At 42.5% G+C, this 24,439-nt stretch overlaps 1 protein-coding gene across 2 annotated transcripts in view; it reads left to right on the forward strand.

Annotated features, from left to right (window-relative positions):
- The first annotated feature begins 10,247 nt into the window (after positions 1-10,247).
- LOC107217131 (arrestin domain-containing protein 17-like) overlaps positions 10,248-24,439 on the forward strand; it is a 132,306-nt gene continuing 118,114 nt past the window's right edge. The window contains exons 1-4 of one of the 2 annotated variants that reach the window (XM_046744329.1): positions 10,248-10,898; positions 11,064-11,350; positions 13,805-13,923; positions 15,626-15,801. In XM_046744329.1, the coding sequence (XP_046600285.1) occupies positions 11,261-11,350; positions 13,805-13,923; positions 15,626-15,801 (385 nt within the window). In that variant the 5' untranslated portion in view covers positions 10,248-10,898; positions 11,064-11,260. Of the gene's footprint in view, positions 11,351-13,804; positions 13,924-15,625; positions 15,802-24,439 lie in introns of both variants that reach the window. The other variant, XM_046744328.1, reaches the window with a different exon arrangement.

Below are 24,439 nucleotides of genomic sequence, written 5' to 3' on the forward strand. Positions count from 1 at the left end.
AGGAGGTCGAGATTAGTCGAAAGCGGAGCTGGTTTAATTAAGCACCGTTTAATCAACGCGATATAACCCCCGGGTTTTGTAGTCATACTCCGCGACGTAGTTTCAATTATTTATTTTTTCACCCCTTTGTTTTCTTGCGATTCAATTTTTTCTCACATCTATTCGCCGCGCGAAAAGACCCCGGGACGTGGATGGGTTTGCGGTATTTGATGATCGCGCGGTGGCAAAAAATATCGTTCCGCTTTCTAGAGCGTGATCACTTTTTGCCACACCCACCGTATTTTATTGTTGCCGGATAGGCAAAAGATCCCGCGGTATATATTTTTCCCTACCCTTTCTTCCACTCTCTTTCTCTCCTTCATCCCTCTTTTTCTGACTTGTTCTCTTTCTCCTCTTTTCCACCTCGTCTCCAGCTCGTTCTTTGAACTTTTTACGCTGTTAACCTGTAGCAGAGGGCAAGAAAATATCAGGGGCAAGATTTCTTCTGCCTCCGCCACACTGGAGGACTGTACGGTTACGTATAACCAAGGGAGTACAAGTTCTGCGGGTGGTTCGTTTTTCCCGGTGTATAGGTAAGCTGACAAGGGGGCAAAGGCAGTGGCTATATCTATCGATTTATCTACGCGTCAAGGGTTTCAGAGATTAGGCCTGCCACGGAAGGATTCAACTGCTGCAGATGAAGAGAAATGGCGAAATATCCTTCCAGAAGCGTCGCTGTGTTTCGGGAATGTTCCACCTTCAACCGATAAACACGCGATCCCCGAATTCTGAAGCGATGGGATAATTTCATGGTAAATAAAATTCCTGTTTTTCACGCGTACATCGAGTATTTGAAAATAATTAGGTGGCATTCTTTGATTTTCGTTAAAAACGAAAGTCGCAAAAATTATATGCAAAGGAAAAAAATAAAAACGTATAACCAAGTTATTTTTCACTGAGAATTGAAATGGTAAAAAAAATAAATTACACGAAACTTTTCCATTAATATCAGGCAAAGCGCGATCAGACCGCACCAAGCGTATATCCCAGTAAAAGCGGAACGGAGAAATATGAAAATCATAAAGCAGCCCCGAGTAGAAAGTCTCATTGAGATTCTATGGGGTCACGGGGGTGTGTATATCGAGTCACGAACACCAGATACTTGGGGCGGCACGGGGACCAGCGATGATCGTGGGCTAAGAGTGGCGTTGTGTATGCGACCGCACGCCACCAAAAGGATTTTTGTGATTTTACCGGGAAAATAAGCCGCGGCTGGAGAGGCGTGCTCGGAATCTCGTCCGCGGACAGTTATCTGACACTGCTCAAGGCGCCCTGCAGGGGTAGGTGCCCCTAAGCTCGGATGGTCGGCATGTGTACCTACGTGTGCAAATACTATTCGTACACCCGGAGACGTCGTACGGTGTGAGTAAATCATTGGTCCATATTTGCGAGCCATTCCGAGTAGTTGATAATAATTTTCGAAAATTTCAGGGTAAATTGACTCCAAGGATTTTTGAATTTTCATCTGCACGACGCCGCGTCGCGTCGCAGGGATGCAAAGAAGAGAATGAAAGAGAGTTAATTCAAACGCCCGAAAAATATTGGAATCGAGGTTGCGATATTCGACCCAAAGAGGCGGTTAAACTCCGAGTGTAATTGAGGCCCTCCTCCGGCTCTTGAATCGGTTTGTGAAGAGTGCTCAAACGGCGAATGCCTGTACGTGTATATACGTAGTCCAAGAGCGAGTGAAAGAGAAGAGGTGTGAGAGAGAGAGAGAGAGAGAGAGAGAGAGAGAGAGAGAGAGAGAGAGAGAGAGAGAGAGAGAGAGGCAAGGGCGCAACGTCGAGTGTAATTGCAAATTGGAATTCCTCAAGCGGAGACGACGATCTCGCGTTACTACGTTCGTTGGTATTTTATACCGAAAAAGAATTATGCAGCATGCTTTAAGTAATAAAACCGTTATGAGACAGCGACTATACTTTCGAAGACTAGAATTAGACGAGCGAGTGACGACCGCCGTCGCGGTTGTCTTTTTCTCTCTGAATCTTGGCCGAGGTTTAATTCTCGGCATTTCGCCGGATGAGGAGAGGGGTCCTGCAGGCTAAGACAAGCCGGAATCCAAGACGGACGGAGTTAATGTCCCGGAAAGCGGTTCATCCGACAAATAGGATTACAAAAAGGAGCTTAAAAAATTTCTTCTTCTTGCTGTTTCTTTTCCTTCTTGCTTATTTTTTCCTTTGCTTCGGTGAAAAAACGCGTCCGCAGTGAAAAACGAAGAAAGCGTTTACATTTTTCAAAGCATGTCTGACCTCGTCTCCCTCGCAACCATCCTGGAATTACAACTAACCCACGCGTCCTGCGCAGCTGCAGTGTAAAAAACGAACGCCGAGTCAAGTTGTGACGAAAAAGGTCCCCCATGTCAGAATCGCTGCCGTATTTTTCGGTCGATCTAACCATAAACCGGCCGTCTCAGCTGTCTTTTAGCACTTCTTTTTTTTCATTCTTTATTTCCCTGGCTTTTTGCAAGCGCTCTGCAATCTCGTCTTCATAATGCTTACAGTGTTAAATCAAATACCGCGAGCATTGATCAATCCACGTGAATGTTTACATTCACTCTTATTAAATTACGCGTGGCGTCAATCCCATTTTATAAGAAAATATACATCAGCTCGTTCATTCGTGTCAACGCGATGGCAGAGTTTAACCGTGACAAGGAAGTTGATTTTTAACTATATATTTATTTTACATGCATTACGTATATAAATTTTGTGCAATATTTGGAAAATAACCGCTACATTAATTGTTAAATCGGCGACTTGAGTTTTGCTTCGTGATTTCTGCGGTCTCGACATGACTGGAGAAAAGCTTACGGACTGTTTGTTCTTAAGTTGTAAAAGGTAAAAACTTACCGCCTACTAACCTTGTTTTATTACATCTACGAGTGTGCGGCATTTAGAGCATCCGTAGTTTATTTCGCTCTGATTATAAAATACACTGAGTGGCGTTAGTCCAGTGGGAATAAGCGTGGTCAAAAACCTGGCAAAAAGCAAGCAGTTTTAATTCAATTTTTTCATTCAATTTCTCTGTTCATGTTTTTAATCGTCCTTTTTTATTACTGATATAATCAACTGCGGTGCTTCTGATAAATTGAAGATAATTGAAATTCTTCTGTTCAACTGCATTCACTTCCAATTACGCAATTTTTATTGAAACACACATCCGGTTGTACATGGTATATCTACATGATGGTTCTGAGCAACGATATTTTTTCTGGTGCGTTTATCGGTATAACTTTTTTCTGTTGAAACTGTATAATCGTATGAAATGCAAGGTATTGTGATTTTGAAATTCCTGCGGTACATGTTCGTGTATTTTTATATCGCAGTAAAGTATACAATGTATGCGATGTGAAAAAACTTGGCTATAACGGGGGTTGGTTCATCGCCGAGCAAAATTTTACGAAAATGTAATGCCCCACGTTGAATAGAAATTTCAAACGAGCAAGAGAAGAGAGTTAAAGCGTAATAAAAGCGAATATTTCAGCTTGTAAAATCTACCGCTGTGTTTACTGAACATATGAAACTGAAAAATTGGTAATCGCGAAATATAAATATGTAGCTGGATCGTCTAGCAATCGCTCGTAGCGATTTGTACACGATTGTGAAGAGAACATGGCTGTAACGAAGTACCATGAACGGTATCTGCCGAGTACGTATCAGCCGTTGTATTTGCGGAGCCATTAACGAGAACCACGCCTACGACTGCGGGCAAATGAAGTAATTCTTTTTATTCTTGGAAACGAGGGTCCAAATCAAAGCCGCAGATCTTGTGGGTCGTAAGACGAACGCGTCTTTCTTCATTCGAAATCCACAGTGTAAGAAAAGATACACATCGAGAAAAAGTGAGTCGTGCCAATTAGCAACACGGTATTGAAATTCGTTACCAACTTCCGGGCAGGGTGAATTCTTCGAGGAAGAAGTAACTCGCTGCTGTTCTCAGTTATGATTATTCTAAGACGCATTAAAAGAGGCAAGTCCCGCTTTTAATCTTAGTTGTAATTTGGTTTGGACCCCGTGTTGATTACTGCTCTAAAAGCGAAGAGATACAGGCCAAGTCTCAGAGGCTTAATGAAACAGACAATGGTGCTACGATAATAGCGTCTTGGAATTATATGTACTTCTCGTCTCGATCTGAGGTAACCTCGTCGAAAACGACCCAAGGGAACATCCCGACATTAATTACACCGCATGTACAGCGCGTGTCCAAAGTGCTGCTGTTACTGATCCATTTTTTCGTTCTTCCTTTTCCTTTCAATCTTACATCGGCTTAGCATCGAACAAATAACATCATATCCACTTCCCACAACGACTTATTCTTTTGAATACATCTAGCCATGCCATTCGTCACATATCTTGAATTCTGGGTGATGGGCTAGTGACCCCGTGACGCTGTGACACCGGATCGTGTTAGAAGAAAAAAGATATCGTTGAAGTACATCGCAATTTTTACACAGAGTCCTCTTTTGTGAGGTGCACATGTACACGCAGTGCCTCTCAGGTCACATCGGTATTTCCAAGGCCAGTACTTAGCGTCTACTTCAGAACATGAACAGCGTATACGATTGTTCAATCGCTGCCCGACAGCGGGACAGCATGAACCATTGATTCAGAATAAATTTCAAAGAAGAAATTATACAGAAGAATAATCGGCATACCGAAATATATGTCTATACATTGACCGAATTTTCGTGTTGCTGGTGCATCACGATTCGTTTGAGAATTCAGCCTGTTTAACGCTAACAAAAGGAAAAGAAACAATACGAAGCCTTATTCAATCCGGGCCGCCTCCAGTTTTTTCTCTCTCTAATTTACCGAGTTCAAAGATAAAGTCGTTTCGCTTGATAGGGTAGAATAACAGTGTAACGCATTTGACGAGGGGCTGGAAATTTGGTCGAGTAGTATGCCACCATGGCGACGAAGTCGAGCGCGTGACTTGATTCAATCTTGACTTGATTCGATCTTCTTATTGTCTTAAATTTCCTTGCGGGCATGAGATCGATTCGGTAATAAAACAGCCTGCAGACATGCCCAGCCCCAGTAGCAAATTGAGCGACGCTGAACTCGTCCGTTCCTCAATATTGCACATAACACCTCGTTCATACTTTACTAACGTTTACAGTTCTTCCAAAGAACAAGGTTGAAGTAGTGGAATAACTGTGTCGTTACTACAGAAGCTTTCCACTTGAACTAGTTGCGCAGCACACGCGTTTCACCGCAGCTAAGTGCGGATAAGAATAGTAAAAATATTCTTTACGACGCGAAATGAAATCTAGACTCCTGTATAATAAAGTAGAAAGGATTCCCAGACCGTACACAAAACGCTAATATAAGCGAATATCTGCAGACCAGGATTGTTATACGTTTCGCCCGAGACTGGCGAATAAAATGAAACTATAACTTGGGGAATTGAGCGAGTTTAGGCCTCGCAGGCGAAGCCCTACTCAGCCGGCGCGTAGCGCTGCAATAGCTTCAAAACGTCTTCATGTATATTTAATCAATAAATATTTGATAATACGCAACGGGATCGTATCGGTCGCCCAAAATGTTGGAGGGATAAAGGGCTACATGGGTAGGTCGTTGGATTCGATGGATCAAATAACGTACGATGGTACAATTTTGGTTTAGAATGTGGAGATGATATCCCACTTGAAAAAGCACGAGTGTAAACCGTTATGGACCTCTGTTATGGACCTATAGTCGACTACGATACAAAGAGTATGAAACCAGTGAAACTTTCTATACCTCTGGTTGCCGGTAACATTTGATGTTTTTAGAAGCGGCCTAACTTACAAGTGTTGTTCTGTAGGTGATACGCAACTGGTGCAGTTACCATAGATACCCCATTCATGGGTATCGACGTGGATACATTTCAGAGTCTCGAATGGATACATTTACGGGAATTCCGATAGCCATAACCGGGAGTAACATGCCAATTAGCCCGATCCAACACGGCGTCATTTGATTGGTACGTTCGAATATCATGGTCTGATGATGGTACGCGATGGTTTGGAGTAACATCGCGGATTTGGTGAAGGCAGGTTGAGCCGTTGCTGCACGAAGAACCGAATGTACGACGCCACCAGATTGACTCTGAGAGAATAAACCTTCATTTCAATTCAAACTCAGTATAGGATATTGCCGTGCCTCTGCACCGCAAGGCAAGCCAAGTCAAGAAGGTTGCACGGTGTGCACGAGGTAAATTTCCCTGCACGGAACCCCCGTTTTCATTTCTTGCGGTAATAACAGTAACGGCTAAACGGTTATAATAATAACAGCCAGGACGATGATGATAATAACAGCAATCGGCATCCACGAGTTTCCATAATCGTAAAACTGCTTACACTCCTCCTCCTCCCCCCCCCCCCCCCCCCTCCTCCTTTCGCCCCTCCCGCCGTGTTCTTTCCGTCCTTGGCTTCGCACTGGCCGCCACGGACTTAGCCCTAAATCGATTACCTACTCGATTTATTTTTATGGTATCAAGTCTCCGGCGTGCGAAACGGCCGCCGCGCCGTCAAGAGACGGGATGCAGACGACGCCTGATGAATATGTAGGTGGACCAGGTTTTTTTTTCCCGATCATTTTGGAATTCCCAGTCTCGGTTCGTCGCTGGGTAGCTAGCGGAGAGTTATAAGCCAAGTAGTCGCAAAGATGCCAATTGGCGAGAACTGACCAAAGAGAACTTGTGTCGTAGCGGAATCCGCATTCGATTCCGCGTTTTATCCGCAGATTATAGACGGTCTTGGTCGCGTTTTGACACACCGGGTGACGACGGTCAGCTAATGGATTTGACGAAGGGCGGCCACCTGTATGTGCGCGGATCAGATTTTCGTTGATCGTGATGCCGAGGAGGGCTTTGACCATTTCGGCTGATTCGTTTCGCCTCCACGTCCATCTCCGAGTGAAGCGGTGAAAACGACAAAAGAGGTACGAAACAGGGTTCGAAGAGAGAAAAAGAGAGAGAAAGGAAGGGAAAAGAGAGAGAGAAAGTAAGGCGGATCAGCCAACCGAGGATAAGTGAAATTGAACAGGCAAACCGTGCAATTTTTATCGCCACCCGACAAAGTTGCGAGGCGTGTTCGGTTACGGTTCGAAGTTCGGTTTGTCATGGATGGTGCGGTGTGTAAGTGCGTTCTGCTGCTTGAAAATTCAGCCGGAATCCCGGCACCCACGCGATGCCAAAGTCCCGGCACAATAACGGAAGCGACGTCGTGAATAAGGGTTAAAACTTTGTGAATCACAAGGCTCGGTGGGGGCTCCGACGATTTTGGTGCGACAATTACTTCGCCGAATTTATACCTAATTAATTGGCAGTTTCGCTCTGAAGTTCGATAAAATACTGTTTTCAGAAGACGCGCCTGTAATTATTTCCGTTCCTTTCTTCGGCCCTGCGGAATCGTCTACCTACGCTTTTCAATACCGAAAAACTCTGAGGCGGAAGGTTGGAATTCAAATACTGCGAGGGAAATGGTGATAGGGATCATTGCTGACCGATCTTGGTTGGAAAAGAATTCAGAGGGACTTGAACTCTTTTTGGAGCATCTTTGATCATCCGAGATGCTATTTGGTTTTGATATAATTATATCCGACAGCTCTTTGAAAATTGGCGTCCACGCCGATATACCTATCGCCGGTAAGTATTTGTTTTTGATTTTCTCCTGTCCCAGGGGAAATCCCGGCCTCGCATTTTCATTCTCGCACGCTCGAGGGTCTCATTTGCAATTCCCTAGATTCGATGCCAGTAGCATTCTTTTGGCGAAAATCCGTCCAGATACCAAATGATCTTTTTATGAAACACGAATATTCTTTTTGCCGCTTGTATTGCCGCCACCACTTTCAGGATGAATTTTGCGACAGATATTTTATCACCTCTTGGGTTGAAAAAATTGCGGAAATGCCAAATGCGAGTCTGCGATGAAGGCTCGGTTATTCAACTTTCAGCCTTCTCAAAATAGAAGGGAAACCTATTTTCGTTGAATAACCAAGTTCTGTTCGCGTAGTAGATGAGGATCTTGCAGAGGTGAGTGGAGGATTGAATTTTTGTTGTAAACTTACCAAGTGAACGCGACCGCTACTTTGGCAAATAAATTAATGGAAAAATAATATGAGCCAACGAAACAGGTTCATCACTTCAACTTGCGAGTATTCGCACAATTTTGCACGTATTTTTTTTTGTTTTTTGCTTTTGTATTAAAATCGCTTCGAGCACACGATTTCGTGAGGCAGTAACATTTTATCGGTGTCTCAATTTAGACTCTCGTTTATATTTATTCTTCTTTCATCCCCTGATCCGCAATATCTGTGTAATAAACGCTCATATATAAAGCGTGCAATCAAGCTGACGCAACCTGGTCTCGACAAAGCGCATTACGCACTTCGTGACACGTTTTATTCGCACACTATAGAGATTTCGTTCAGAAAGGCAAGCCCCTCTCTCTCATCTCTTCTGTGGCTTGCCTTTCGCTCAGCTAAACGAAAAAAATTAAATCAAACGACCCCGAGATGAGCCTTTCACACATCAGCTGAAGTCGAGTTTCGAATCGATATGTCGGACAGTCGTTACAACGGAACGAGAAAAAATGAAAGAAAAAACGTGAATGCCAGCCGTACAGGTGATTGCAAATTTCTCTCTGGAAAGTGACGGATCCACGTTAACGGATCTAATTGATTTTTAAAATAATTAGTCTTGTCGAGTGAAACGCGGAAAGAAATAAGAAAAACAAAGCGTAACGGCAGTCGATGCGACACGCAGAAAGGGGACGAAAGCTCGAGTGGCAATCAACTGACCAGGAATGCAAGCCAGCTGTAGTGTCAGTTTAATCAAGGACTAACGACCAATTACAGCCAGCTATTTACCCGACGCAATAGTCCTCGTAGTCCTCGGTTGTCTCTGGTTCAATATCACGGTTCGAGGTGGACGTTTGGAGTCAGGAACACCTGAGGTATCCACCTCAAAGCGACATGAATCGTAATGTAACCTAGCAATTGATAATCACCAAAGTTTATTGGCATGCGATATACGATGATATCCGAGAGCCGGTTGTTTCCTCGCGTGGATCACACTAACGACGATCCAGACGTACGACGCGGTCCAATTTCTTGCCGTTTCGCAGCCGGGAAGACGAGCCACAAAGAGCGAGACAGTACAACGTACTTTCCGCATGTTCTACCCATATCCACGGGAAAAGTTTGAGATCAACGGAGGACTTTGAGACGTTGATTTCAAACCGGAGATCCGAAAACCCTGAAGCAGAGTTCGCACATATTTGCGTTATTTAGCAATCGCTGTTTGAACTCCTCCTCATCTCAAACGTGTAGTTGGAGAAACTTTCTTCGAGCAGGATGAAGCGTCCCCGTTCTTCACAGGACTTGATCAGAAACTCAGATTCGATTTTACGCTTCGTTCAAACACGATATGAATCAACAAAAATCACGCGAACCTAGACGACTTTTTTTCTGCCAACGCCATTTCGTACACGCGGTACACCGCCGAAAGCCTTCGCCAATTTTCGTCCCGAAATATCACCATACATATACCTATAAGGAGTAAAATAAGCCAGTGAGGGAAATCGTATATCCGTGGATCAAACGCAGCCGGGAACGAGAATCCCTCTGGGATATATCAAAATGGATGTATACGGTTTCCTAATGACGACACTGCTACCCTGAATTCAAGTATAATCCACGAACATCTGCCAAAGACTTCTGAAGAAGAACCGAGGCATCGAATTCCTCAACATTCTTGGCTTCTGCTCCCCTCGAGGTTCTTAATCAATGTAATAAACCCAGAAGAGGGGGAGGGGGTATCAAAATTATCCCGTGTCAGTACCAGCCAGCAGGCTTAATCGGCATAGCTACGGTACGAGTATAACCCGTTGGCCAAGTGGCGTGGCTGATTCCGCGTTATTAAGACAAACCTGCACGAATCCCCATGAAGATCGAGGATTCCCTCCCACCCCCATCCAACCCCGCGGTGAAAAGACAGCGAGCGCCAGGCCATCCGCGTCAAGGGTTCCAAGGACGCTTCGCGTGAGGTAGGTCGCACACGGCGTCGGCGAGATCTCGAGCGCAGCGTCGGGACTGCAGCAGGCAGGGGGCTAAAACTACGGCGCAAACTCGGGGATCGCACCCGGTATATACCTATGTATATACGTATGTTTGCCAGATGGGTCGTCGGGTGGGATGCTGCGAGCCGAGCAGAATCAGTCAGTGGAGTTTGGTCGCCGCTTCGGGCGCCGCGACGCTCCTTCAAGGCGGGAAGTCTAAATTTACCGTCTCGCCGCTCAACGGTACGAATCGTGATTCACGCACCCGTTCAACGTTTACGTTCAGCAATTATTTCCACGAGCGGTTATGAGTCCGTTGAAAAGTCATCGCGTATCAGAGACCGAGGTCGAAAAGCTCGGAACCTCGTCGTCGATCGCAGGATAGAAAAGTGGGAATGATAAAAAAAAGCTTACCATCGGTTCACGGTGCATGGCCTGTTTCTTTTTCTCGACTCGGAGGTCGCCGGGAGGCGAAGGAAACTTTTGGGATAAATATAGTTCAACGAAAAGATGGAAATACGGTACCAGAAGCAACGCTGAGGTTGTCGAGGAATCGTCTGGAATAAATCGTTGGGTAAAAGTTAAAAGAAAAGTTCCGAGCCGTGTTTAGTTGCCCTTGGTAAAAAACAGGCCCAGCCCCCTGAGTTTACTGTGCAATGGACGTTCGTGGTACTTTGAACGTGAACGCTTATAGATGAATTTTCGCTATAGTTGAGAGGAACGAAAGTTTTCTAGATATACGGTTGAATATCGCAGAGAAAATAGAAAACCGTGTGTTAATTGTTGGTGAAATGGTTTCCAACCGTTCAAGTTGACGGTAATTATTACCAATTTGTCGCTGCAATTATCTTCATCTGTCGAACTATTTAACCCGCTGTGTTGGTACGGACTTCTTCCAACTTTCCCAGTGTCGACGTTAAACGAAAGTAATCAAAAACACGATTGCGGAATCCTTTGTTACGAGCTTCCTGCATTTGTTCAGGATAAATTAAGGCTGCTCCTACTGGCGCTGACTCGCCGAGTACGGTGAGCTTTTGTAACAACGTCTTCGCCCTGCGTACAAAGACACAAGTCTACCATCCTCACGGAAGCCCGCACGGGATACAGTGAAGCGGCGATGTCCCTGCGGTTTCGTTAATCAAGGTGCTGCTGCGTCCGAGTGTGGATTCAACGAATGAGATGTCAGTGTTATGCGTAATTTGGGCGACGCTTTCCATCATCGCATCGGTGTTCGCCTGCTCTGGATTTTATCTGCCATATTGGATACAGGTATGTATCAGAAATTTCTAGTGAATGTGTGCTTGTGTATGAATCGGATAAAGCTAATTTCTTTTTCGAAAGCTTCGGTTGAATCGATCAAACACTTGGTGTTTGAAATTAATGATTCCAAATAAATGGTCTCAGGCATTACATGCACCTTTACTGACCAAAAAATTTGATTACTGAATAGACGGTTGAAGAAAATGAGTTTCATCCGTTAGTAATTCTACGAAGAAACGAAGCTCAGGTTTTCAATTACAAAAATAGCAAACTAAACGGATATCACACTATGAGCGGATGTGAGTTGGAATGAAAAGTGAAAAAGAATTGTTACTTTCACATAATACTTTTCAACCAAAGCTTTGACCGTAAATGTACGACGAAATGCAGTACAGAGGGATTTTTCACGCACAACAGATGTTACTCAGAATTAATGCATCTCTGTCTGAAAAGGTTTGATGCTGCGGAGAATCGTTATTCACAAAGTTGAAACATAAATGTAATATTCCCAAGTCGAATAATTCATGAATGTACTGTCCACAAGTAAAAAACAGTAACTGCAGCAGTACGGTTGTAATAATTTGAACGCCAACTGATCAGGTATAAAAAGGAAATGGACGCATTTTGTGGCAAAGCTTTTAGAGATACACGTGGCCATATGCATACACATGTTACGTAACTTACATGTATACGCATATACGTAGATGTCGGAGCTGTTTGAATTGCTCCAAAACATCTCTTCCGCAGTTAATAATTCGAAAGGAAATGTAGATTGTACCGACAAACCGTGGCGTATGAAACTTTGAACCAGTATTCCACTCTAGTTTAAAATGCAACGTATGAATTCCACGTGTTTACGTTTACCTTGTTTGCTATAACAGTTGAAGACAAAATGTCAACGTAAATTACAATCGTATAGTATCCCCTGATGGGAAGTCGCAAACTGCGAATGAAGAACTGCTCATTGGAGAGAAGGAGAAAAAAATAAACATAACCCCTAACTGAGAGGTGCCATCTGATTAAATCTGGTCGCATAACAACTATAACTGCACACTGCGCGGCAGGATTTTATTCAACAATTCGAAATGGAATGCATTACCCGGATTAAAAGAAAGAGAGGAAAAAAACATTTGCCGCCACACTTCGGGCAGTGCACTGGCTTTTGTGCCAACCGGATTCCATTGCGGTACATTCTCATCTGCGAGTAATTAATTCCATCAGTTACAGATTAGCGGGTATAGTGTACACCGTCATTCTATTACGCTTTTCTTTTTCATACGTTACACTGATTACGCTCTCCAGATAATACTTTGGAAGGGTTGGTAATTTTATTCCCATCCTTTTTCCAATATGCGAACGCGATTCGTGCTGGGGTGAAAATTGAAATACGGGAGTCTCGTGATAGTCTGTTAAAATAATGAATTCTTATATTGACGCACGCTTTATAGGCATCTCGATACTAAATGACAGGCTATAATTATTTATCGTTAATAATTACGGCTCCGCATAATCAGATACTAAAACATTACCGAAATTCACCGAGCACCGTAATTCTGATTAATATTGCTTCGGAAATTACCATTTGCGCGCAACGGGATTAAACCTGCACGCATTGTGCGTCTCTGTTAGACGAGAAAATATCGATGCATAATAATTTCGCATCGTGCCGCGCAGTTACAGCCAAACCGTAGGTACAGGGTTGGTTGATTATTACCATGGCACTAAACTCATCACCAGCTGGACAGAATCAGTATCAAAAAATGTACATTCATAGTCTTCGGAAATGTATAGATCCAATATATTGGATGGCGAGAGACACGTAGATGCAATAACGTAACATGGTGTTATAGATTTTATGACACCATATACGCTGCAATGTTGCCAAGTTGTAATAGTCACCGGGTATTTTGCAGTTTTGTATAGAATTCGTCGATAATTATTGCTGTTGGTGCAATTACTCCAATTGTTGTACGACGTTTTCGTATTCGTACCACCCAGCATCTACCGTTGCATTCAATCGAAACGGAATATAAACTTGTTCACTGAGATTCATGGTCATGCAAATCAAACGCAAAAGGTAGTTGATTCTCTACGTCTAACGGAATGTTGATAAATTTATGCACGTTGGTAGAAATTTGTTCGCCTTACAAGCTTGCAGTCGTCATTCTTTCGCGTCGAAGTTACAAACATACGTGCGACTCTCGTGCACTGTCTCTCGTTTTACAAAGTACCTGCAGCCGGATGAGTAAGCTCGATCTATCGAATCAGCATTGCTTACTTTCCGTCTCGCATCAAATCTCATGGGAGGGAAAATACTCCCTGTTTCCCGAACGAAGGAAGTTGCGAGACACCGGCATTGCTTGAAAGACTAAATTTAGCTACTCGTCCCCCTCTCCCCACGTCGAAGCCTCTGCAGGCCACGGGTATAAGGTAATTATTTTTCGACCTTGTCGTGTGTTTCAGGGAAGGCTTTTGGGAAAAGCTGACGCATATTTCAGCTCCTTTCGACGATGTAATTATCCCCGGCTCCGTGCACCAAACGCCGCTCCGGAGATAGTCTACGAGTGCGCAAGATACTCCAGGTATTTTAACCTTCCTTATCCCGTACAGACAGAGATGCAAGTCCTCTCGGCCTCACCTTATACACAGCCCACACGAGAAATGGTTAACCGAAACTACCCCTAACTCTAGTATATAACCATCAGCGCACTCTGTTCCAAAGCTCCTTTAAACCATAAGCCTCTTTCAAGTTTGTTGAGGCTGGCGTGTATCCTTGGCCGACCAGGATAGTAGGATGCGGTTGGATAATGGAAAATGATGGAGACCGTGATTTCCGGGCAGAACCGCCTCGACGCTTGAATATACTTGGCTTTGAAATTTTTTCAATTTTTTTTTTTTTTTTAAACCCACTTCTCTTCATTTCTTACCCTCGGATGAAAAACGTGGTGAATAATGTAAAAACTTTATTCCAACAAAGAGGGTTGAATCAACTCGCGCCTTTGTCAACGCGTCATTTCAGGTTCATTCGAGTAATGATCCGTGCTTAATCCGGCTTATGGCGTCAGGAAATTTAGCTTGTTTGTCAAAGAGGTCAGCGACGATCGACTAGTCGAACAAATGGAACAGTGAGCAGACCAGCCGTTCCGACATGACGCTGCGACTCTTGGGGGTATTCTAAAAGTAGCCACACACACACACACACACACAGGCAGGCCAAGGCGTAGACTAGAGAAAGAAACACGATGACGGGCATCGGTCGAATTAGTTCCGCGATAATCGTCCGCCGTTGTTTCCCACAAGCTACACGTATTGAGATTCCTTTAGGCTTATAATTCGAGGGATGGCTGCTGATCCGGTTACGGCCTGATTCCAAAATTGTAGTTTCAAATGAACGTGACATATCTTTTAGCGGATTTATGACTCCACGAATCATTCCCATGGTTTTATGTTACACGCGATTTCTTCGAGCTCAGTCTATACCGTATATGTAGAATTTCGGAATTCTGTCGCCTTATTTAAACCCTGCAAAGAGCCTCGGAGAATATAAGAATTTGCATTAAAGTTTTGTTAAAGAATATTTGTACACTGTATCCACCGTCCATCGAGCAGAAAAGCAGTATGCATTATTCATCCATAAAAATCTTTATAAAATGACGTAAGAAAAGCATTGGTTAGATTGAGGTTGGAATTTGAACCGATTTATCGGATTGCATCCGAGTATTGTTTCCGTTGCTCTGTTTCTCCGTCACGTACTTTGCGAGACAATAAAAATTCAACGTTGAAGTAATATCGATGACGCGAACAACAGTAAAAGTGAAATAAATCTCCGACAAAACTATCCAAATGTACATGATGTATGCTTGTGAAATAAAGTTTCTTGAAAAAGATTTCAACGCCGGCTTGTAAGTACTCAACTTGACGAATACCGTTGTATTATTCACTCACGAAGAGAAATTGCCACGGAATTGCCCTCATGCATAGGTACGTCAAGTTGAAAGAAGTCGTTTTAAAGCAACGCCGTGAATAAGGGTCTGAACTGATTCAGAGGTCCTTGAGTCAGCCATCCCCTAAATTATTTTCCTAGGACGATGTTTCCCCCTCTTGGTCATTAGATACGCCGGCGTGACGTATAAACAATGATCGTCACATGAACGTGGTTAATTAAAAGGTCGGGAGATCCTCGTATCCTTAATTGTTTCCTCGACCTCCTCGACTTAATCCTCGGACTGCACGATCGAAACATAATACTCATACATGACCGATCGCATCCATTGGCGCGTGCAGTTTTTGGGACATACCCAGCGCCTGGTGGCAGGCCAGCACTGTGACGATAGGGGTTGGAGTGGCTCTGGCGGTGATCACAACGCTGACTCTCCTCGCGGCAGCTTCTTCGTTCCTGCCGCATATCCTGAGGATGACAAGGCCGACGCGAGCCTTGGGATCCTTGCAGCTTCTAGCGGGTGAGTACCTGTCCCCAATAATTTGTAGACGTAACAACGTATAAGGTATTACGGGATCTATACAGAGGTATACGGCACAGGACGATCACCGCTTGCGAGTTCATGTGCGGGATGTAAACTTGTAACTTGGTTACTTGGTTACTCGGTTCGCGTATCTAATTTCAATATAAGCGGATCACGGCATGACGTGCCGTATACCCACCTTAATCGAAGTAAACAAGTTGGCGAGAGAACTGCGAGTCAACGATAAGCGGTTCCAAAGTCAAGTAGTCTTCAGAGCATTAACTCTAGACCCGAGTTTCCAAGTGATTTGCATCCCGAAAATATGCCCGAAATAACCGCCCTTGCCAACGTGATGACAACAACAACGACGACGACGACGACGATGACGACGACGGCCTGGAACCAACGACGCGTAAATGTATGATTACCGTGTTACAGCCGTGATGATGTGCGGCGGGATCGTAATGTACCCAGTCGGGTGGGACAACCGGGAGGTCAGAGAATCGTGCGGCAATGGTGCCAACGTCTATAACTTAGGTGAGTTTACACGCACGCCGTCACGATGGTGACGACGCCGAAAATGTTGCACACTGCAGTAAAACCGTGCGTTGCTGTCCGGTCCAGGATCACAACGGAGGTCGTATCGAGTCCGTCTATCCGCGTGTCTTTTACGCTCGCTTTGCACAACAGTCGTGAAAATATATTTTCCCCGTTGCATGCGGGTGTATGGAAATGGTAACCCGCGGACTGACAGTTTTCCATTGTGTCAGCCAGGCAATCGCCCGGAGGAGAAGAAGGGGCGAGACCCTTGGTTATCCTCCTGCGGGGATTACGACGAGGCGTCGTCTCCTCGACCCGGCAGCCCCCGGCTTATACGACGATTCTCTGTTTCAGGAAAGTGCTCGGTGTCGTGGTCCGCGCACTTGCTGCTCGGCTCGGTCGCCCTGCTGCTCCTCTGCTTCGGCCTGAGCTTTTGCGCGGCGAGGCACAAGCCCTCGCATCCTCACCCCCTGCGCATTTGACAATCAAGATACTCCCAGTCCATCCACGCCTACGCCCAGCCCCCCGAGATCGAAGTCAAGGACACCAGCCTCTCCTTCGTCACGATTTGTTAATCGGCAATTTTTTTCAGGGATGAACCGTGTCCTCCGCCCGATATCGAAGCAATCTCGATGCGTTATCGACGTCGATGATCGTTGGGTGTTCGCAAGCGCGTCGCAGGATATTTCACGGTACTCCTTAGCGCGGATAATGGATGCGAACACGACCCCTGATCCTCTGGCGGAGTTAGCAACTGTGCATGTCCCTGTTACGTGCAGGGCTGCTAGGGTAGTTTCCGAGGCTGGGTAGTAGTTCCTGCAAGCTATCGGTGCAGTCAACCTTAAGGCTTCTTAACGAGGATCAAGTACCAGCTTTATCGTTCAACTAAAGATTAGTGGGCAACGGTAACCGTAAACTTGTTACACACATGGAGTACACGTGCATCGCGCGGACCGTTAACCACGACGAATATTTTTGCACACACCCCCGGAGCCCTGGGCTCATTCAACGATTAATTAATAGCGCCTCCTTCCTCCACCCCCTCACGTTTTAATCCGACAATAAATTATTACTCACGTGTACGCATTATACCCATAATGCGTGTTGTACGATAGGTATATACTCCGGCCTTTAGAATATCCGCTCCACCTTCACCTCGGCTCAAAGGATCCAATATCCCTCTAATTTGTAAATCCAATCGATTCTCGGCTCCCCAGTTCTCCACCGTTTTCCCAACGCTTCCATTATCCGCAGGTACGATTCGACGGGAAGACATCTTCTCTCGACCCTCCGAAGCCCCGCGAGCGGATAATTTACAAATGGAAGGAGCCCTGGTAATCAATCTATAACAAAGCAGTACCAATTACTCTTTCACTCGGATCTTCGATACGTCCTGTTGAATATCAATTCGGAATATGTGCTTTATTAACGAATTACGCAGTTTCGTGTACCTGCACGATGGCTATTTCAGAGCGTTACAATTGTATCTTTGAATTCTCGGTACATTTGAACACCAATTAATTGATAATCAGACCAGGGCGTAATCGAGTAGGTCACTACTAATTGTTTGGCTCGTAATACACGCCACTACGTATAAACACAAAAATAGATTTCCGAAAAACTCACAAAGGGCCGGGTATTAATCGCCTGCTTATCGATCAATCATTCAACACTCTAACATTCGAAGAAATTGTACGATCGAGCAGCCGGACAAAAGGTATACTAAAGAAGCCAATCGAATATCAATTATCATCGTTTTGTGTGCGTAACTCCGTATTGCTGATGCTTGACAGGTATCAGATTTCTCGCGTATATCACCTACCTATATGATCCACTTCAAGCTGCTAATGGAAAGGATATCGAATCGTCCTTTCATATGCTTGCTCGAACACATACGTTTACCAACAGAATTCATAAAATTATCATTTTCCTACGACACGAGTAAGACTGAACTACCAATCGTTATTAATTATGAATGGAGAATTGGAGAGGCTATGACAATTGAATGATTCCAGACACGTGGATGACTAGAAAAATTGAATTGAATTAACACGTGGCAAGACTGCAAAAGCCGTTGAAGCATCTGTCATTGTGTATGAGCGTTTACGCGGGGCTGTCTTCTTCTTCGGAATGAAAACCTTCTACACGACTTTTAATTAGTTGATAAATCGTCAACCAATCGGGTTAATACGTGCAAGTCTTTTGTACACTAAGGCGATAAAATTTTATGTTAAAATAATATTCATTTAAGTTTTAGATAATTAAACGAGCAGAAAAAAAATAAATAAAAGCACGTTAATAAATATTATACATGTACATACTATAATATGATAAATAAGATTGAAGTTTAAAAATAATAAAAATACAGCAGAACAAATTTTCTGCCGGACTGTCGTTGAGTATAAAATTTGGTTACTTGTAAATAAACTGATAATGATTACTAAGGCAAAAAATAACTGTACGTAGTTCAGTGTAATATACAACATATTGTGGGTGAATTTTTTCAAATAATTCAGAAAAAGTAAACTGCAGATTGTATCAAGAGCCAAAAGTAACTATAAATGTGCCAACTCATGCATATATATGTATATATAGAAATTTACAAGCATGACTGTTATATTTTTATCCCTTTGATGTGATCTTACTTTGATACCGCCTAGCAGCTCTGATCAGATTACCCCTTTTTGCGAGAAACGTATATATACGTATAACTCGGTCAAAGGGGTTTCAATATTTAGGACCTTTTTCAAAGGAAGCTCGCGTATCTTTTATCCGACTTGGACGTATCTACGTACCTGCTCGTATGCTCGACAGGGTGAAATGAATTCCCTAATACCTCAACTCTACGTTCTAGAACTGCAGGGTTGAAAATATTACCTACCCGTTATTCGACTGCGTATAGAACCAGCCGCTCAATTCGGCTTATGAAGATTTTATCTTCGTTTCTCACTTTCATGCAAATATGACAAAAAACGATTCTCTAACTATTTCTACACAGTGAGCAGCCTTGCCATTTTTATTCTCATACGAACAAACTTGACGAATTGCAACGGGGGAATTTGGTACGGTTGGAAAGAATCTGTTGAATCGAAACACAATTTGATAAACCCAGTCGCGTTCCACCTACACACTGTTTAAATCCTTTTTCTATCACCAGCGCGCCCCATTACGATAAATTTCAAATGATACTTTTACAATTCCGGTACAACGTCCGCAAGCCTCGAACAATTTTGCTGCAGGGTTTTATTATCACCGTGCCGACGTGCTCTATCGAATGAAATTCCAGAATGACAATTAAATTTACGTGCATAGGCAGTAAAATTTTATTCAACCAAATTATTTGGCAGGAAAAAATAACGCTACATTATTGATTTGGTGGGATTTTATGCTCGTGTCGTAGATTTGTTGTTAATTTTGTAAATTCTTAAAAGTGCATTTGGGTAAGCTATCCCTCATCGATTTTCTTTGTTCAAAGGCAGGAATATTACCGCGACCCAGTTACTGCAAAATTTAGATATCGACATGGGTACGTATTCTGGTTTAAACGCAATAGTCATGTGATGAGTCAGGGGCACGGTATCTCTGCCAGCATGTACCCAATTAGTACGATGATCGTCACACCGCGCTAACTGCCAAAACTGTTTGTTTGCAAAGGTAATCGAATAGATTCCGCTGAAACTGCTAAATGCGTTCATCGCGCCACGCGTTCGGTCATATAATAGGTGGGTGGGATTGAAATTCCCAATTTAAAAAGTTCCAAAAGTGCCAAATTCCCAAGTATTTTGTCGTGAAATTTGAAGTAAGGAAATTGAACCACGACAAAACATCAAAGTTTCGAATAGTCCGAAACCTGACGCTCAAAGTTCCGAAACTGCGAAAATGAGAAAATTTTAAAATCAGAATCATCGAAATTCCGAGTGATCGAAGATATTCAGTTCTATGAATTTCTGACTTGTTGAAATTTCACCACTTTGATCTTTATTTGTTTCGGATTTCCTATATTTTTACGTTCGGAATCCTGGTCATTCTGACTTTCGGTTTTTCTGATTTTTTAAACCCACTCGTTGAGTAAACTACGCTGTGCGAGTATATTTTAACTTTCGGAACATTACTCCATGGAAACTTTATTTTTCGGAATTCTGCTCTATCGTAGCTTGAATTTTTGGAATCTTGCATTTCGGAACTTTGAGCCGTCGGGTTTCCGACCATTCGAAACTTTGTTGGTTCTTCAAAGTCCGATTTCTTTGCTTCGAGTTTCGCCAGCAAATAATTCGGAATTAAGCGCTTCGAAAACTTTTCAAATTCACAACTTCAACCCCGCCCTCATACGTATTTAAAAAATTCAAAAATAAAGTACACATAACCATCGAAAACAACCATTACTCCTGTTATCTTTCTCTTCCTCAAAGCACGGCGAGAGTTTAACGAAACCACACGGTTCTGCGCAACGAGATGAACTCGAACAAAACTATTTCAACCCTGCGGACAGGTCGTACAAGTCTTCAAACTTTGGGTGAAACTTGCTCTCGAAGTTTGCGAAAGAATGCATAGCTCGGTACACCGCGATGTTTAAACAAAATGGCTGCATGCATACGAGGTACGTCGAGCAGCGTGGCAGATGCCGTGATACTCGCTATATCCACAATATCCGTTAATAATGTTATAGATTGGGCCGATGATCGTTGCCATAACCAATCAACGAACGTTCAAATTCAATCGACTAGTGGAAGCTCTGTGCGTGTATGAATACATACATTTATATGTGTGTGTGCGATAAAATAGCTATTCCATTGCCATTATCAATTTGGAACGAGCGCTCTTATGATACTTTATTATCTGTATTTCGCTAAAGCTGAGCTCGGTTATCGAGAGGCAATCAATCGAATCGACGCAATTGAATTGACCCGATATTAAAGAACGAACGAAAAGAGCTAATAAAAAAATCAGAACGACTTTTGCGTTAAAATTTTCAGACGAGAATCGGATTATTTGGGCAGTGTAATAATGAATTCCGTCTCTGGCGCGAAATTAACGAAGCGATCAAGGCGCGATTCTCGGATGGAATTCTCACAAGCCAATAGATGTAAAGCGAGAATGAAATCGCGCGTTCTTCGAGTGCCTCGGCACTGAATTAATACGACGCAGCTTATCTCGATGTTTACATAGAACATGAGTACGGAATGTACAGGGATGATGAATAAATGAATAGATAAATAAAATGCCTCGAAGGGGGAACGCACGTGTAAGCAGGAACGACTGTTCTTTCATTAGGCGTAGAGTGTGATATACATACATATACACATAAATATTATAATGCGAGGAGATAAAATCCATGGCACCGACCCTAAGACCTATTCGTATTTTGTTGGATACAGCGGCTGCAGTCATTCGTATAACGATAATATGTTTATCCGTAAAATAAATTGTATATACTTATACATACATATACATATATATATATATATATATATATAATATAATATATCATAAATGTTATGTATTATTATATTTTATAATAAAAAAAAATTTATACATAAATCTCGGATGTAAATACTAACTCGCAGATTTCAGTTACGTCCCTACTTATCCGCCCTCGCATGAATAATCCCTGGGGATATTCAATGTGACTTACAAATGTTAATCCGGGTAGACCAGTTTTCATTAATTACTCAAAATTCGTTGACCAGTGTGAAAATATTTATTGAACCACTGCATGCATATACGCGCCCGCCTTAATTCGCTTAACAAATTTATACAGGGCAGAATCCAATTTTGATAATTCACCCCGATGTAACTGAATCATTGGTTACCGATGTCTGCAGGTTATTCACCGCGGGTCAATTTGCCTATACCTTCGCCATGTAAATTGACCACCTGCATACAGTGCATTCGTACTAAATGTGGGTCAATAACTTAATGTCATTTGTTAACCTCCGTTCGTTACGGGCTAATTAGTATTTTTTGCTATTTTCCCACACAGCGACGCTGTCAGCGATAAAATCATCGCGATGTTTTGTCTATAAATGTACAATCATCAGTCCCACGATTTCGTCAAAAGTACGTATATAGAGTGTGTGTGTATACATATTAGATCTAATTTTTAATATGATGGTGGAAATTCGCACAGTAGAAAATTATTTTTCATCCACATATCACAACCGGAAAATGAGAGATTCATTCTTTATATTAAAGAAATAAAGGTTTGTTCTAATATCTCATCACCACGAGGAATTGGACCATTATTCTTTTGGCGCGTAAATAACGATATGCACTGTTAAAAAAAAATTTGTAGATTCCGTGTAGTTTAAAATCCATACCGGCTCGTGCAAACTGCACTCGTTCATCAAAATTCATTCAAATTTCACTCCGAACACTGAAATGTTCGCAAGCTTTAGTTCAAATTTTGAAAAAATGCATATGGATAATCAAATAGAATCAAGAAAATTACCGGTTTTTAATTTTATCTGAGAGTAATCCCAACGGGAATTTCGTTCCGGCAGTTGATCTGTTACTTTATACGTTCTTCCTTCTTTCTTTCGTTTTTCCTCACTTTTTTCACACTAGAGCGGGTAGCAAGAGGTCAGTTGTTCGTAATTAATTCAATTACTTTCAATTGAGTAACTGGCAACAAAGAGTAGGGTATCAACGTCGTGTTTGTTGTACAAAATACACGATTATATGTCTCGCATTCATTATTATTACTATGTATTTTTTTACCCTTGCTCGTTTATTATGCTCGAAACAAAAGGTACGAAATAAATTCGGCTACTAACGAAACTCTGAAACAAAACGTCTAACTTCATTGCAGTCTCGGTTTATATACATGCTCCGCGTTCCGAATTCAAAATACAAACAGGAATCGAGTCGACGCTTCAGCCAACGTTACGTATATTTTTTCCAATATATGAAAGCAGTTACACTGTAGCTAACAAATAAGGAGAGAACCCCGAAGTTGTATGTGCGTCTGGCTTTTGTTTGCCGTAGTAATAGATATGATATTTTTTCCAATCCCTCGGAGACGAAAGGTCGACTGTCACGTATCGATTCCAAGGCAAGTAAATAGGCGGAACGGAAGAAGGTCAAATGTGACGATAATCGCTTTCCAGTATTGAAAATGGAAATTCAAACATATTAAAATCAATGCAGAGATCACAATGCCGTTTACTTAATTTTCATATGAAATTCAAATAGAATGAATATTCATTACATTTTTTTGCGACAATGGCAATTATTGCATGAATATAGCCTTCCAAGTACGAACATCACGCGAATTGAATAGAGAGTTATTTCTGAAACACAATGTCTCCGCGATGGTGGAAAAAAAATCAGCACAAAAAAAAGAGAACAGTAAGAACAACAACACTGAATTATCGAAGGTAGAACTGGGAAAAATAATTACCAATTACCTTGGTGTGTTGTTGTTTATCGATACGAGCTAACTAGGGATCGTTAACATTTAATTGTTATTAGTATCGGTCCTTATCAATTTCATATTACAGCTCCGTTTACACAAGCCCGGTACGTTTATCCGTTGGTATTATCTGTATGAAATAACGAGGTTCGCTAGAATCACGGTTTTCCTCCGCATAATTCCACCCATTTTCTGCCCTAATAATTTACCATTTAAGTATTCTTTATTTACTCATGTTTCGACTGATATCCCCGATGATTCTTTAAAAGGTCAGTATTAGAAGTATAGTTCACGAGCAGCTCGTCACTCCTAAAAGTACACTTTGAAGTTATTAATATGCAGATTATCACGTCCTGATTCATTATGCGGAGTTTCGAATAGTGGATATTCGAGATTCTGCGGGAATTTTATTTTATCTTATATCGGATATCGGTTTTTTTTTTTTCTTTCTATACTCACTGTGCAAACCCAATCAGCGACTGCGAATCGATACCGCTATCCGAAAGTAAATTTATATATTCCAGGAAATGAAAACGGATTGAAACTGCGGGTTAGAAAGGATTAAAATCTTATAACGCAGGGCACCGATACAATCAATCACAATATCAGAATTGTACGTATTGTATGTACAAAATGAATCGTTTTTCAATTGAATCGGATCTTTTACATCTGGCAAATGATTCT

Source organism: Neodiprion lecontei, chromosome 6, assembly GCF_021901455.1.
Source record: "Neodiprion lecontei isolate iyNeoLeco1 chromosome 6, iyNeoLeco1.1, whole genome shotgun sequence".
NCBI lineage: Eukaryota > Metazoa > Arthropoda > Insecta > Hymenoptera > Diprionidae > Neodiprion > Neodiprion lecontei.